Genomic DNA, 15,074 nt, shown 5'->3' on the forward strand with positions numbered 1-15,074 from the left:
TAATGTGTTTTCTTTGGGTTATTGTTTGGAATTTTGTTTATTGTGATAGTATGCAGTAAAGTACTTCCTGTTTTATATAAATTGGTGTCAGTGGGCTGCTTTTCCTTGTTTGTGACTTCGCTGTATCCTAGAAAGCCCCCGGTACACGGCTTACACCAATACAGTGCACAAGTCCTCAATTTGCAACGACTCTGCAGGGCTGAAGTAAGGTCATGTAGGTAAGTGTCTCAAACGAACAGACTCTGCCACGTAATCCACCACCGCTTTCTGTTGTTCAGCAAGCCGCTGCAGCATGTAAAAGGTGGAACTCCAACGAGTGGCCACATCACAAATTAACCGGTGCACCGGCAGATTGAGGTTTTGCTGTAAATTCACCAATCTCTGTGTGTGCACGTTGTCTGGGAACCCTGGCTATGGCTGCCTGTATGTAACACACTGACTGACTACAGGACAGGAGCAATACAGTACAATATACAACTATGTATCTGACCAACAGTGAAACACTACCTATCTGAATAGAGTAGATTACAGGACTGAAGCAATACAGTACAATACAACTATCTATCTAATAGTAAAACTGTCTAACTATATACCTGCAGAAATTTAATTCACTTTAACACTGCCAGCAGCACAGAGAGATTTTGTCTGCTAGCAGATCTCCATCACGAGTGGTAAATGCAAGCAAGCCCTGGCCTTATATAGGCTTATGGCTGCCTGTGTGGCATGTGTTGACAGACAGCCAATCGGCTGCCTGCCACCACAAATATGGAAGAGAGGATCCCTACTTCTATTGGAGGGCCCTAGGCATTATGGGGGAGGTCCCTAGGCATTGTGGGAGCGCCGAATTCGCTTCTGCGAACCACGTGTTTTTCGGGTCGGGTCTACCCGAATTCGAACAGCCATATTCGGGTCGACCAACACTACTTCCTAGCTACTTTAGGTAGGCAGAGGGTGACATCAATTTCATGACATCAAGTTCACAATTTTTTAGGTATGCTCACCTCTCCGTCATGGGAACCAGCAAGGTCAAGTGGTTCAATTTTGGGTTTGGATCTTTGGACACCATGGTTGGCCAGGCCAGAAGGATGTAGCTCTTGCACACAAGCACAGGAGTTAATTAATTCCCAGCAGATGAGTACGATGGGATCAAATACCTCGCTGTGCATGCGCAGCTCAGTGTACATTTCGGTGAAGACTGCGAACAGGCAGATAAGTATGCTTCATCACAGAGATAAAGGGACCTTTTTCTGCAGTATACAACCTACCTGCTTGCATTTTATTAGTTGTATAGTATTATTCCTGGATATAAAAATGGAAAAATGTATATTTTGACAATCCTGATGTAACTGTATTATTGTATTGTTCCTTTATTGTACAGATGGTGTCTATAACTATAAAGCTTCTCCATCTAATTATATATGAAAAATTAAAAAGGGGGCACACAGTCACAATCCTTAAATAAAAACACCTTTAGGTAACAAATATTGACAAGGTAAAGAATGAAATTGATGCCTTTAATAAATGTACTATAAAGAGGATACTTTTAGGATACAGATCGCCCTTTGGAGGAAAAACTTGCCAATGAATAGATTTACCTTTTCCTAACCTACATAATCAACATTGTACAGCACCATTATGTTTAGCTGCTTAACAAGGGAAAGGTTGTAATAAAGTGGGAGTTAACTGAAAAGGCAACTTTTTCCTCTGTTTTCCTAGTAATTTGTAAAAAAAAAGGGAGTAGAACTGCATGGCCCTAAAAGCTAGTTAAAAATTAAAGTCAACAGATTCAAACTGTCCTATTTCCACTTCAAAAGAGCAGAAGGAACTGAGCTTTTCCTAACTCATCTTCAAACGCCCAGTGGCCTAGAAAGTTTGCAAATAAAAAAAAAAAAAAGAAAAAAATATTTTTTAAAGTCTCTTGTTCCCCCAAGCGCTGTACCCATTACTGTAGCTGCTGTCTCTCCTTCCACTAATTATACCCATGTGTGTCTATTAATCAACTGATAAATTATTTACACAAGCAAATGCTGTTAGCTTCTCCTAATATGCCAACTGCAAAGGGTTTTTGGAGTGGAGCGGATGTTCCCCCAAAGCCTCTGGATTCCGGCTTCCCTGTACTGTATCCTTACTGTTTTTTTCTTTTACATATTTCTGGACTGCCTGATTGGTCCTCTACACACTTTGAAGGAATGGGGAGGACTGAACAGTCTGAATCCGCAGGGTCAAAAGGGCTAGGGTCGGGTGAAGAGAGCACATAGAGGCAATTCGGAGGCAGAATTTGGGCTGAGCTTTGGAAATCCAAAACAGGTCTACTTATGATTTTAGAAGTTTGGAGGGGGCTAAAGATAACTCCTAAAGATTAATATGGATGCAAAACTATTACAGTTTTCTGCAAAAGTGTACCTGTGCAGAGAAAGGTGAAGCAGAGGTAAATATTTCATTCTATAAATACAAACAACAACATCTATGTATGTAAATTTGTATGCACATTTGTGGTTATTCAATATTTGCAAGGTAAAATTAAATGTGTTGTTAAAAGTTAAGTAGCCCATTGCAAGCAGATTTAAGTTTTTCAAAGGAGAGAGATGATTGATGCTTGGTTGTTGTAGGTTACTGAGCTTCCCAATTCAAGGATTTTCGAGACTGACAGTGACAAACTTTATAAGAAATACTTAAAGAGCAACTCTAGATAAATAGTAAAACAAGTGAGTTGAACTGATTTTGCATGATCTGTGACATGCTTGTCAACCAGCCCTGACAAGTACGGTGTCTGTGTTTTAGTACCAAGTTGGAACCTAGTGTATTTTTATAACATTTCTCTTTTTGTTCTTTCTCATGAGTGTTATTTCTGATGACCTTTAACTATTTAGGATATCACTTTTTAAAATTAAACAAGGCATAAGAACAGGTTCAATTAATGGCTGTCCCACCAACACCTTATACTTACCTTGTTAGTGCTATCACATTTCTTGAAAATGAAGGTTAGACCTAGATTAGATTAGATCCAGACCTTGCATGTTTTAATGTGGTACTAAAGTCCCACTGTGAAAAACTGGTGAACAAGTAGGTGGGTATTGCAGAAAGGACAGGCCAGTTCCTTCAGTAATAACTAAAGTAATTGTTACCAGTGTTGGTCGAATTTCTCACTTTTCGATTCAACAGCTATTTGCTCGAATAGACCTAAATTGGTCGAATTCGAACACCATTAAAATCAATAGGGAAAAATTTGTGTTGTTCTGGACTGTGTAGAGCTTCTACAGCCTACAAATAAATTTAAAAAGACAGCAGGAGGAGGAGACGGTGGGCCCTGAGACGGAGCGTGGACAGCATTGGTAACGGTAATCTAGAGCTGGGTACTGAGGAGGCAGCAGCAGCAACAGCAAGAGGAGGCGGTGGGCCCTGAGACGGAACATGGACAGAATTGGTAACTGTCATCTAGACCTGGGTACTGGGCAGGTGGCAGCAACAACAGCAGGAGGAGGAGGCACTGGGCCCTGAGACGGAGCGTAGACAGCATTGGTAACAGTCATTTAGAGCTGGGTACTGGGCAGGCGGCAGCAGTAACAGTAGGAGGAGTAGGCGGTGGGCCCTGAGATGGAGTGTGGATGGCATTGTTAACTGGCATCTAGAGCTGGGAACTGGGCAGACAAGGTAAACAGCTGGAGTAACTATGACTCTCCTAAGGTAGCCAAATGTCTCGTCATCTAATTAGTTACGCGCATGAATGGATGAACAAGATTCCCACTGTCCCTACCTACTATCTAGCCAAGCCACAGCCAAGGGAACAGGGTTGGTGGAATCAGCAGGGAAAGAAGACCCTGTTGAGCTTGACTCTAGTCTGCAACTGTGAAGAGACATGACAGGTGAAGGATAAGTAGGAGTATGAAGAGGTTAAGACTGTAGAGGCTCCAACTATTGATGAATATAAAAAGGCTGAGGCTTCCCCTCACATGGACAGTGTAGGGGCCGTAGCTTTTGGGGACATTGCTGTGTAGGGGACTGCCTTTTCCTATCTGCTAACTTTAACTTTGTAAAATGTGGCATGGACAGCATTGGTAACTGGAATCTAGAGCTGGGTAGTTGGCAAGCGGCAGCAGTACCAGCAGGAGGAAGAGGCGGTGGGCCCTGAGACGGAGTGTAGACAGCATTAGTAACTGGCTTCTAGAGCTGGGTGTAGTGCATCATCAATGACATCCAGAAGTGTTCAGTTTTAGTGAATGAGTACTGACAGCAACAGCAGGAGAAAGCACGGGCCTTTTATGATAGATAGCAAGTGGTATCAGAATGAAATATCTGTATTTTGTGAGAGAAATACAGAAATTTTTCTGTCTTTTTTATAGATAGCAAGAGGTATCAGAATGAAATATCTGTCAGCAGGCCGTGCACCAGTTGCCGACGTATCAGTGCACACTGCAGAGGGGGTGTTGAAGTCATTGCGCAAGCCTTATTCATTTTAATAAAAGTGAGTTGGTCAACATTTCCTGCGGAGAGGCGAATGCGCTTGTCACTCACTACGCCCCCAGCTGCACTGAACACTCCTTCAGCTAACACACTTGTGGCTGGGCAGGCAAGGATCTTAATGGCATGTTGTGCCAGCTCGGGCCATTGCTCAAGCTTGGATGCCCAGTAGCGCAGTGGGTCCTGGCTTTGCAGGTTGCAGATGTCCCATGTAGAGCTCAGGTATTCCTGCACCATGACTGAGTAGTGCTGCTGACTGTCATTGGCAACTGCTGCACCACTGGCGGCTTTCTTCCGCTAAAAAAAAACATGCATAGTTTGGCTTGGACGACCTTTCCTGCCACTGCCACCCATGCCGCTTAAGGTAGTTTGGCTGTCATGGCTGGTGGAACTGCCATAGGGATCCCTTCTGCTGCTGCTGATATATGGAAAGGCTGAGCACAAGTCCCTTACAAGCACTTCTTGGTAGTGCTGCATTTTAGGTCCCCTGTATTGGGGCAGCATGAGTTGTTCTAGCCCAGGCTTGTAACGAGGATCAAGTAATGTAGCAATCCAATAGTCGTCAGTCTTTGTTTTTATGTGTTGTATGCGTCGATCTGTGGCTATGCACATCTGCATGAAGACAGTCATGTGGCTCAAAGTTCCCACAGCTGAGGAAATTCTGGACCCAGACTCCTGTGGGTCGAACAGCAGCACAGGGTTGTCATTCTCCTCCTCCACCTGGTCTTGTCATCAACAGAACATGCCGCCTTGTGTTTGGGTGGATGGATGCCATGTACCCTCCATATCCTCTTCTGCCCCTTCCTCCCCTTCTCCCATGTCTGCAATCTCCTCCACATCCTCATCCACTTCCGCCTCCTCCTCTTCCTGGATTTGAGGTACACTATGCCTAGTAGGCATGCATGTCCAAGATGATGTTTGAAATGTCATCTCTTCCTGCAGCGTCCGCTCTGTGTCATGTCCGAGCTCCATCATCTGTTCCAGCAGGCATATGATGGGAAATGTGTCACTGACACAGGCCTGATCCCTGCTGATCATCCTGGTCGCCTCTTCCAAAGGTGCCAATACAGTTCACAAGTCCTCAATTTGCAGCCACTCCGCAGGGCTGAAGTAAGGTAATGTAGGTAAGCGTCTCAAACGGACAGACTCTGCCACGTAATCCACCACCGCTTTCTGTTGTTCAGCGACCTGCTGCAGCATGTAAAAGGTGGAATTCCAACGAGTGGCCACATCACAAATTAACCGGTGCACAAGCAGATTGAGGTTTCGCTGTAAATTCACCAATCTGGCACTGGCACAACCAGCGGAAATGCGCTGACAACTTTCTGGCCTTTAGCAACAGTGGCTGGAGGCCTGGGTAATTCCCAATGAAGCGTTGTACTATGAGGTTTATGATGTGGGCCAGGCAAGGTACGTCTGTGTTTCCCAGAACACAGGGCTGCCAGCAGATTGGCCCTGTAGTCACACAAAATCTTGCCTTGCTGGAGTCCGTGCGGAGTTAGCCATATGTCCTCCTGCTCCTGCAGGGCACTTAGAATGGCTGCACCCGTGTGGCTGAGGTAACCGAGGCATCACAACCTTAGAACTGCGTAGTAAAGTCTGACTTGTGCTCCGCAATAGCAAACTGCAGGTTATTGCTGGCGGTGAACAGATGCTGGTGAATGGGAGGTGCTGGATCTCCACGGCAAAGTGTCCCTGGAGGAAGAGGTTGAGGCAGACGAGTCAAAGGAGGAGGTGGAGGTCGAGGAGGAGATTGCATGGCGATGTGCTCTGGGCGGAGCTAGGTATGCAGGCCTTCCTGCAGCTGCATCTTCCCCTGCTGCCACCAAAGTTACCCAGTAAGCTGTGTAGGAAATATATCTTCCCACTCCGTGCTTGCTCGACCAACTGTCAGTTGTCAGATGTACCTTGCCAGAAACTGAGTGCTGCAGGGCCATGGACACATTGCTCTGCACGTGTTCATGCAAAGCAGGAACACATTTTTGTGCAAAATACTGCCACTTGGGCATAACGTACTGTGGGTTCACGCAGAGGAATGCGTAACAGAACACATTGGAGTTCAGCAGTCGGTAAGGGAGGAGCTCAAACGCAATCAGCTGTGCAATTGCCGCATTGATTAGCTTTGTTTTGGGGTCATGTGGACCATGTTTCCTCTTGCGCTCCAGCATCTGGGGGATAGAAGGTTGGATGCTGCTAATGCTAACCACAGAAATATTGGACGATGGGGTAGAAGGTGTGGGGGATGGCAATGATGCCTGGTCTTGACTGCTAGCTATGCAACAAACACCAGCCAATCTGCGTTGCAGCTCCTCCTCACCGCTGGTGGAGCCTGAAATCTGTAATGCTCGGCTACATGCCCCAAATCCTGGCAGCAGCACAGGGACTTTTGGTGGCAGAAGGAGGAAACGCTGCACAGAAAGATCTAGCAGCTTGCTTCTGGGGCTGAGGTCGATGCACAGAGCTCTGTGCTTTGCCCAGGTGTTCCCGCCAGGTTACCGGGTGGTGGCTTTTAAATGTGTGCTCATGCAACTTGTTCCAAGTTTGTTTGGGTTGTTGCCTCATTTCAAGTGCTGAGCACAGTTTGCAAGTGACCATAGTGTTGTCATCACTATGGACAGAAAAAATTGCCCACGTGGGCGAACTGCGAACTGGGCAAAAAGGTGCTCTGGAGCTGGTGCTCGTGGTAGCGGTCCGCAGTTGTTGAGGCACAGCTGTGGTGACAGCTGCCAATGATGGATGACTTGCCTCACTGGTACGTGAAGACTGCAGAGTGTTGGCAGCTTTTACCCTCTTCCTCCCTCTTCCCCCCTTGAGGGCGCTCTGCAACCTCCTCCTCCTCTTCCTGCCTATGATGATCTCCTTATTCGCCGTATGTCGGATCAAGGACATTATCATCATCATTAGAAGAGACAGTTTCCATGTATGTGCCAACAGGAAGCAGCGGCCTTTTTGAGCCAGATTAAAGTGGTCCGTCTGGCTCAGAGTGTTGGGGTGAAAAGTAAGAGGAGGGAAAGCCTGTCAATTGTTTCTCTTCGTCAGACGACTCAAACAACTGTGCGTCTTCAAGGGATGCGTCCTGCTCTGCCTCTCCACCCCCTTGGTGGGACTCCTCTACGTACTCCTCCTCTTCCTGCCTATGATGATCTCCTTGTTCACCCCTTGTCGGATCAAGGACATCATCATCATCATTAGAATAGACAGTTTCCCTGTATGTGCCGAAAGGAAGCAGCAGCGACAGTTTTAAGTGGCTCCTCTGGCTCAGAGTGTTGGGGTGAAAAGTAAGAAGAGGGAAAGCCTGTGAAGTGACTCTCTTCGTCAGATGACTGAAACAACTGTGCGTCTTCAAGGAATGTGTCCTGCTCCGCCTCTCCAACCCCTCGGTGGGACTCCTCTACGTACTGCTTTACACAAGCCTTTCCATCCGAGGAGGAAGAAGTAGGAGGAACAGGTGTATCTAGGACTTTAGTTTGGGACCCCTGTGAGGCCTGTGTCTGGGACTGGGAGGAAGAGGGGGTGCAATTACTTATCCCAGGCTGGGTCATGTAGTTTACTACCTGTTGTTAAAGGTGCGGTAATAATGGACGCACACCACCACTAGCAGCTCTAAAATGTCTAAGGTCCGGCTGGCTTGTTCTCGGGTCTGCAGTTAAAAACAAACACATACTGCTTTACTTGCCACCCCTGGCAAAGCTGCCCCTTCCTCTTTGGCCAGACAAAGTTCAAATGTTTGTGTGGCTTCACACCCTGCAAAATACTTTTGAGCTAATATGCTTCCCAAAGTGTAAATTTTTACAGAAAACAGATTTTTTTTTTTTTTGGGGGGGGGGGGGGGGATTACCCAAAAAATGCAAGTGCGCTGTGTGTGTTGTATGTGGCAATTTCCTTCAGCAGTGACGGTTGTAATATGCAGCACAGTATACAAATGTGACATCTATCACTGCGTCTGTCTCTCAGTACAAATGTGTGATAGTGTGCACGCCGTCAGGGTACCCTGGCTCTGGCTGCCTGTATGTAACACACTGACTGACTCACTATCTATCCATCTGACTAACAGTGAAACACTCTACCTATCTGAGTAGTGGGTTACAGAACTGAAGCAATACAGTACAATACAACTATCTATCTGACTAAAAGTCAGTGTGACACAGTCTGTCTAGCTTCAGCACTTTTATTTTTATTTGACTTTGACAATGCAAGCAGCACTGAGAGGTTATGTCTGCTAGCAGATCTCTGTCAGGAGTGGTAAATGCAAGCACGCCCTGGCCTTATAAAGGCCAATGGCTGCCTATGTGGCATGCAGTGACAGACAGCCAGTCGGCTGCCTGCCACCACAAAGATGAAGGAGAGCATCCCTACTTTTTTTGGAGGGCCCTAGCATTATGGGGGAGGGCCGAATTTGAACACGCGAACACGTGATTTTCGGTTCGGTCTACCCAAGTTCGAACAGCCATATTTGGGTCGAACATAAGGACGCACGTGCACAGCTTAGTGTTTGTTCTCAGGGATACCCAACAATCCCAGGTGTCCTTGCATGAGTAGGGAAAGAATGAACTATCGCACCCGAATTGGGGTTACATCATCCCAGCCTTGCCAATCAATATGGCTGAAGATTGTCCCTAGGAAGAAAAGGAAGAAGATGGCACCACCCTCCGACAGATTGGGGACAGTTGATTATCATGGATTTAGTTCTTCTTTAGGAAACAAGTAACTTTTTTCCCTATTTTAATTATTCATCACTGTTGCTTGGTAATTAGCAACTCAGAAGCCCACTCCATTCACATGTGGACGGAAAATGAGTCATCCCAGCGTAAGCTCTAATTTGTGGCTTGAAAATAATACATAGCTAAATTATAGTTTTCTAGAGAACTCCACACTTCATACATGAACTTCAAATATTTGCTATCATGCCCTATGTAATTTTAATGCCTAATGTTTAATGCAGTGTCAAAAATATACAACACAAATAAGCCTTACTTGAAACTTAACCTTCAAGACCTTTATATTATATAAGGTATTATATAAAGTAATAAAGAAAGTATTTAAAGCATCCTTAGATATCCCATTTATCTAACTTACAATTAGTACATTTTAAAAACATGGTATCTGGAAGCCCTGAAACAAACCTTGCTGTTCATTCTCGATATACGGCTCAATCAGCTGTCCCAACTTTGTCTGGTCAGCAACAACTTCCTTCAGCACCTGACCACAGGAAACTAGCAAAATAAACACAGAGAAAAATAATTTAAACAGTATTAGTGGAATTCAAAGTGGTATTTTTAGAAGAGCTAAGTAATTTACTTTCTGCCATTAAGCCTGCTGCCTGTGTAACCAAACTGTGTTTAAATGTTGAAAAATCTTCCAGTGCTGTTTTTTTGTTTTGTTTTGATGTAAACGTCAGCAGGAAAGGTAAGTATCCACAGACTTCTATTACAGGTATGCCTTTATTTAAAATCTCTACTATAGTAACAGATTGCTTTAATAACTGCTGACATATCAGCCACACAGGATGTACATTGTTTTTTCAATAAACTAGGCATTGTGAAAAGGTGCAGTAAAGCAAAACCAATCTGTTGCACTGCAAACCAGAATGAAGAGTCTACACATGCAAAGAACAAATATAATGCTTCCCATATGTACATAAAAAATTCAAGTTATACATACAAAAAGGGTTTATAAACCATAAACACACATAGATATTAAAATATTTAATCATTTATTTTTTTTCCTATAAAAAATATGAAGAATATACATTCCAGCCCAAATGGTGCCACTTAGTAAGTTAGTCATAATGTAAGTTAGTCGACAAGACAGCCCTAAAACATTGGGCCTGATTTAAAAAAAAAAGGAAGACTGGAGATGATAGACTATTATGGGAGAACCTAGAATGGAGCTTGTCCAGGACTGGAAACATTTGCAAACTAATAGCAAATTATTTTCCGAAAAACCATTCCCTGTTTGCTGGATCACCCAGGCTCTCCCATAATAGTTTTTTTAATCAAGTCTACTCTAGAGGCAAAATGTGAGAAGTTTGCCTCTAGAGTAGATATAATACTTGGTTCTGTTAGTTAAAATTTGCAAGGTCTTTTTTAATGGGGACCAGTGTAGAACAAGAGTTTTGGGAATTTATAGAAAAAGTCCTGACAGGAAAATTAAATTTTCATCGCCAACCCTGGAAATTTGTGGTATTAGAATGAATGTAGTTCAAAGACAGGGTTTTTTGGCAAAGATTTTTAGTGTATTCAGCAAAAATCAATAGTACATTCTCATAAATGTGAAACAACAAACAATAATATCAATGGTACAGATTTAATTAGGTACTTCCTCATCCTTGGAGGTTAATTACCCAAATCTTTTTGTAAACATTCACAGTAAAAATTAGAGGAGTGTTTCCTCCTATTTAGAGGTCATATACCTCGTATGCTAGACAGAGACCAACTATTTTATAATACATAGAACATATAATACGTATATGAATGCTCTATGTATTATAAAATAGTTGGTGAGTTTTTTCTGTTTTTGCAGCTTAAGGATGGCTTGTTTCACCTGCATGGAGAGCTCCTTTGACCGCATATTGTCTGTTCACATCAAAATCTTCCACATACAAGCACCCCCCCTAAAATAAATTCCAGGCCTTTTATCTGCTTAATTAATAATGACATAATAATGATATAATGATAATGACAGCCTTTGAGTCAATTGTCCAATTACTTTTGAGCCCCTGAAATGATATGACTGTGTAAAAAAAAAAGGTTTTAGTTCCTTACATTTTTACGCAATCTTTTTGTTCAACCCACTGAATTAAAGCTGAAATTCTGCAGTTCAACGGCATCAGAGTTGTTTCATTAAAAATCAACTGTAGTAATGTATAGAAAAAAATTGGAACAAAATTGTCCCTGTCCAAAATTTAATGGACCTAACTGTATAACATTTTAATGGGGGGGGGGGGGGAGGTTTCATACTGTCTTCCACATTTCCAGTTGCCAACATCCTTCTGTTCCAGAGAAATTGGGGTTCGGAGAAGGTAAGTGGCCAGCTATGTGTAACAGGAACTCCATCAGCTGCTCAGTCCCTCGCACTGCAGATCTGATTGCAGGTGGCAGTGAGTGGTATTGAGTGGCTCCCCCAAGCCAGAGTTCCATGTCAAAAGGAAGGGGTAACCACAGTACAACCTCACCACCAGTCTGAATGCAGCCTTGAAGTTTTGTAAACTTCAAGGAGCACCACAGCACATAGACAATTGGCAGTACCCTAATGTTCATTGCCATGAGAGTGGCCCTCAGGGGGTCCCCAACATGCAGACCCAATTTGGGGACCCTGATCTCGAAATAGCCCCACTTAATGGTAAAATTTTCCTGACTGTTATTAGGACGTTATGTTTGTGACCCCATATCTAGCAACTTGTTATGTTTAGGGGGCTGAAAATAAGTTTAGGTCCCCTGTGTAACCTGAAAATTTCACACTTCTATGCTAATCAGTGAAGGAGATATGAAGATTTATAGATGGAGATAATGACAGCTGCATGGACGCAGACACAGCTCTCATGCTGCTGCTGGGATTATTTCACAGTACAAGGTGGGTGGGGAGCACTCATAGCTGATTACCAGGTCTACAGTACATGCCGATTCTCAGGGAGCCCACACTGAGCATACTCAGGAAGCTTCCTTTTCTGGTAGCACACTCTCGATAGAAAAACATAAGAGATGTGTGTGTCCCATCCCCCGCAAGACAACAAGCAGAGATAGGGCCAGATCTGACTGCTCAGTGGGCCTGATTTGGCCTACGGGCCATGGGTTGGGCACCCCTAGCTTAGAACATCTGATATTTAGCAGGAAACACTCCCTAGCAACTACCAGCCAATAGACGTGTTCCCTGTTAATTGTTGATCTAACAAAGACTGGACATTCTAGAGCAGTCTTCTTCTACTTTTCCAATATAGAGGAACTCTTGAAACAACTTTCACGTCTTCAGCTAATCCCTTCTATAATTACTATATCTACAGCTCACAGTACATTAGTGTTGTGGTTAGTGGGGAGAATGTCACACTTACAGATAGCCATAATGATTAGTGTCAGTTAAATTGACCCATGAGGCACAAATTGCTCATGATTTAGAAAACCCCTAATAATTAATGTTAAGTTAATATATATATTTCAGATATATAATTAGAGAATGTCCTAATTTTTATTAGATTTTAGATAGATTTGAGGTTTATATTGAATCCAACATCTAATCTAATAAATATGGTTTCGGGTATGACCACTTTTAACTTCTTATGATGGTTACCCGAACTGCTGAATCTTTATACACTAAATGTTTTTTCAGTTGTTACCTCTGACCATAATACTGGAACTATTTAGATAACACACAAGATGTCAATACAGAGCAATCTATCAAAAAGGGATTTCTTGTCTGTGAAATCTGTGTACTTTTGAAAATTCCACTCTAATGATATGTGAGCAATTTTGTTTTTTGTTTGAATATTGGTTTACTGAATTATGCCTAAATAAACATCTATGTACTGCCCTTTGTTTTACTTGCAATCCTCTCAATGTATTTATACAGTTTCCTTTTATTGATACAAGTAAACGTATCATTTATTAACATGATTAAATTGATTTAAATCAAGCAATGGAGTCTTTGACAGCAATATTAAAATTGATGAGTTCCAAAATGGTGAACCCATCAATACACTGGTTTAGGCTTTAGTCAAATGTGTAATTTTTAATTTGTCTTTATACTAGATGCTTTAGGCTGCTTATATAAACTCCTGAAGAAGTTTTTTTTAAAAGTCAGAAGCAGACTTATTTCAAAACATTTTTGGAAATTCTCTAGTATTGACTTATTATGGCTCAATAGATGATAGGTATTACATCATTGTGTGGCTTTTAAATAAATGTTTTTTGCATGGGATATATATGTAATTATGTGTTTTTTATGCATGCATTCATGTATATTTTAATGGTTATTTGAATAAATATGATTCATTTTTTTTCTTTTACTTAAAAAGTCATGTGGCGTTTGTAATTTTTTTTATAATATGTATATTTGGGATGTGGTACAGTACTGCGCAATAAAACACATGCCTAGTTACATATGGATTAAATACAGAGATACTGATCATTAGAGTGTTGCTTACTATAAGTATAATGCTTTTGTACACTGATATAATTGAAATGATTAGAGGTCCCCATGTGTGCACCAATGTCGTATCCAAGAGAACACACTCTACTACATCACTAAACATCTCACTAAAGATCTCACAGCCAAAATACAGCCATTACAATTAAGAATCATTTTTGTCTCTAGGGCAGAATAGGAAACTGGGAGTAAAATTTAAAAGTGAATTTGTTTTCATGAACAGTAGACCTTGATGTCTGTATACAGGAAATTGGTTTCTGATTAATTTTAGTTATAGAAACATATACCAAATGTCTGCGTCCATGTTCTGACTGATTAAAATTAAAATCTGATTTTCTTCTATGAGTAACTGAGCATTACCTATATGTGACTCACTAAATATAGTGAAATCTGTCACTTACTGTTCACGATATTGTATTTCTGAGCCAGCAATGCCGCCTGTAGACTCCTTCCACTTCCTGGTCCCCCACAGAGAAGAACACGTGGTGTATGAGGGGCAAGAGAGCACGGCTTGCTTAAAACAAAGGTCAAAACTGAAGAAACAAGACAAAAATACAAAAATGTATTTATATATTTTAATTAAATTATATATAAGGAGATGGAAACGTGGTTACAAAGGCTAATCTAGTCCACAGTTAAGTCAGTCACTGAGCTTTGCATGAGAACTATGCAAACACAAACATTCTTAAGGTGTCAAACACTGGCTTGCATTTTAACTTCTTCCTCATCAAGGTGAAAGGGGATAAAACATTTAATTATTTATTACTGCTATTTAATGATTAAAGTTACTTGTTTTAAAGGTTTTTTTTTTTTTATTAGACTGTTGTACTTTTTTAAGATGGAGCATTCATCCACTTTATAAAGCCAGACACATGTGGGCAATGCAGCAACAAACCTTTAATTGATCCTGGTATAATCAAGAGAACTTCAATAAAACCAACCGTTAAAATACTGGTTTTACTTAACATCCTCCGATCAGATAAGGCAGAGAGCTCTGCTTACTAATGGGGCTACATTTCAAGATGGAGCATTCGTCCACTTTATAAAGCCAGATACACGTGGGCAATGCAGCAACAAACCTTTAATTGATCCTGGTGTAATCGAGAGAACTTCAATAAAACCAACCGTTAAAATACTGGTTTTACTTAACATCCTCCGATCAGATAAGGCAGGGAGCTCTGCTTACTAATGGGGCTAAATTTCAGTAAATAAATGTAGGGTAATTAGGAGTAATAATCCCCAAGTTGAGCTGCTTGACTAATTAACTTGATTAAAAAAGAAATTTGAAGCTTGATGTGGCTTGTCAAAGATCTTCAGAGAATTCTGAAGAATATACAGTCCTTTTTTTCAACACTCCCCCTTTCCCATTCCTAATTCATCCCTCTGCATTATTAATTATTATTCAAGCACTGGCGTCTATATTTTCTGATTTGGTCATTAATTCTTTATGAAAGCTGATATCAACTTTTAGATGTAAT

General features: G+C 42.0%; 1 protein-coding gene across 2 annotated transcripts in view; it reads right to left on the reverse strand.

The window, feature by feature from the left end:
• The window catches only part of AK8 (adenylate kinase 8), a 104,586-nt gene that overhangs the window by 36,977 nt on the left and 52,535 nt on the right, over positions 1-15,074 (reverse strand). For both annotated transcript variants that reach the window (XM_072430474.1, XM_072430475.1), the window contains 2 exons: positions 13,998-14,129; positions 9,582-9,671 (listed from right to left, as the gene is read on the reverse strand). In XM_072430474.1, coding sequence (XP_072286575.1) covers positions 9,582-9,671; positions 13,998-14,129 — 222 coding nt within the window. The remainder of the gene's footprint in view (positions 1-9,581; positions 9,672-13,997; positions 14,130-15,074) is intronic.

Source organism: Pyxicephalus adspersus, chromosome Z, assembly GCF_032062135.1.
Source record: "Pyxicephalus adspersus chromosome Z, UCB_Pads_2.0, whole genome shotgun sequence".
NCBI lineage: Eukaryota > Metazoa > Chordata > Amphibia > Anura > Pyxicephalidae > Pyxicephalus > Pyxicephalus adspersus.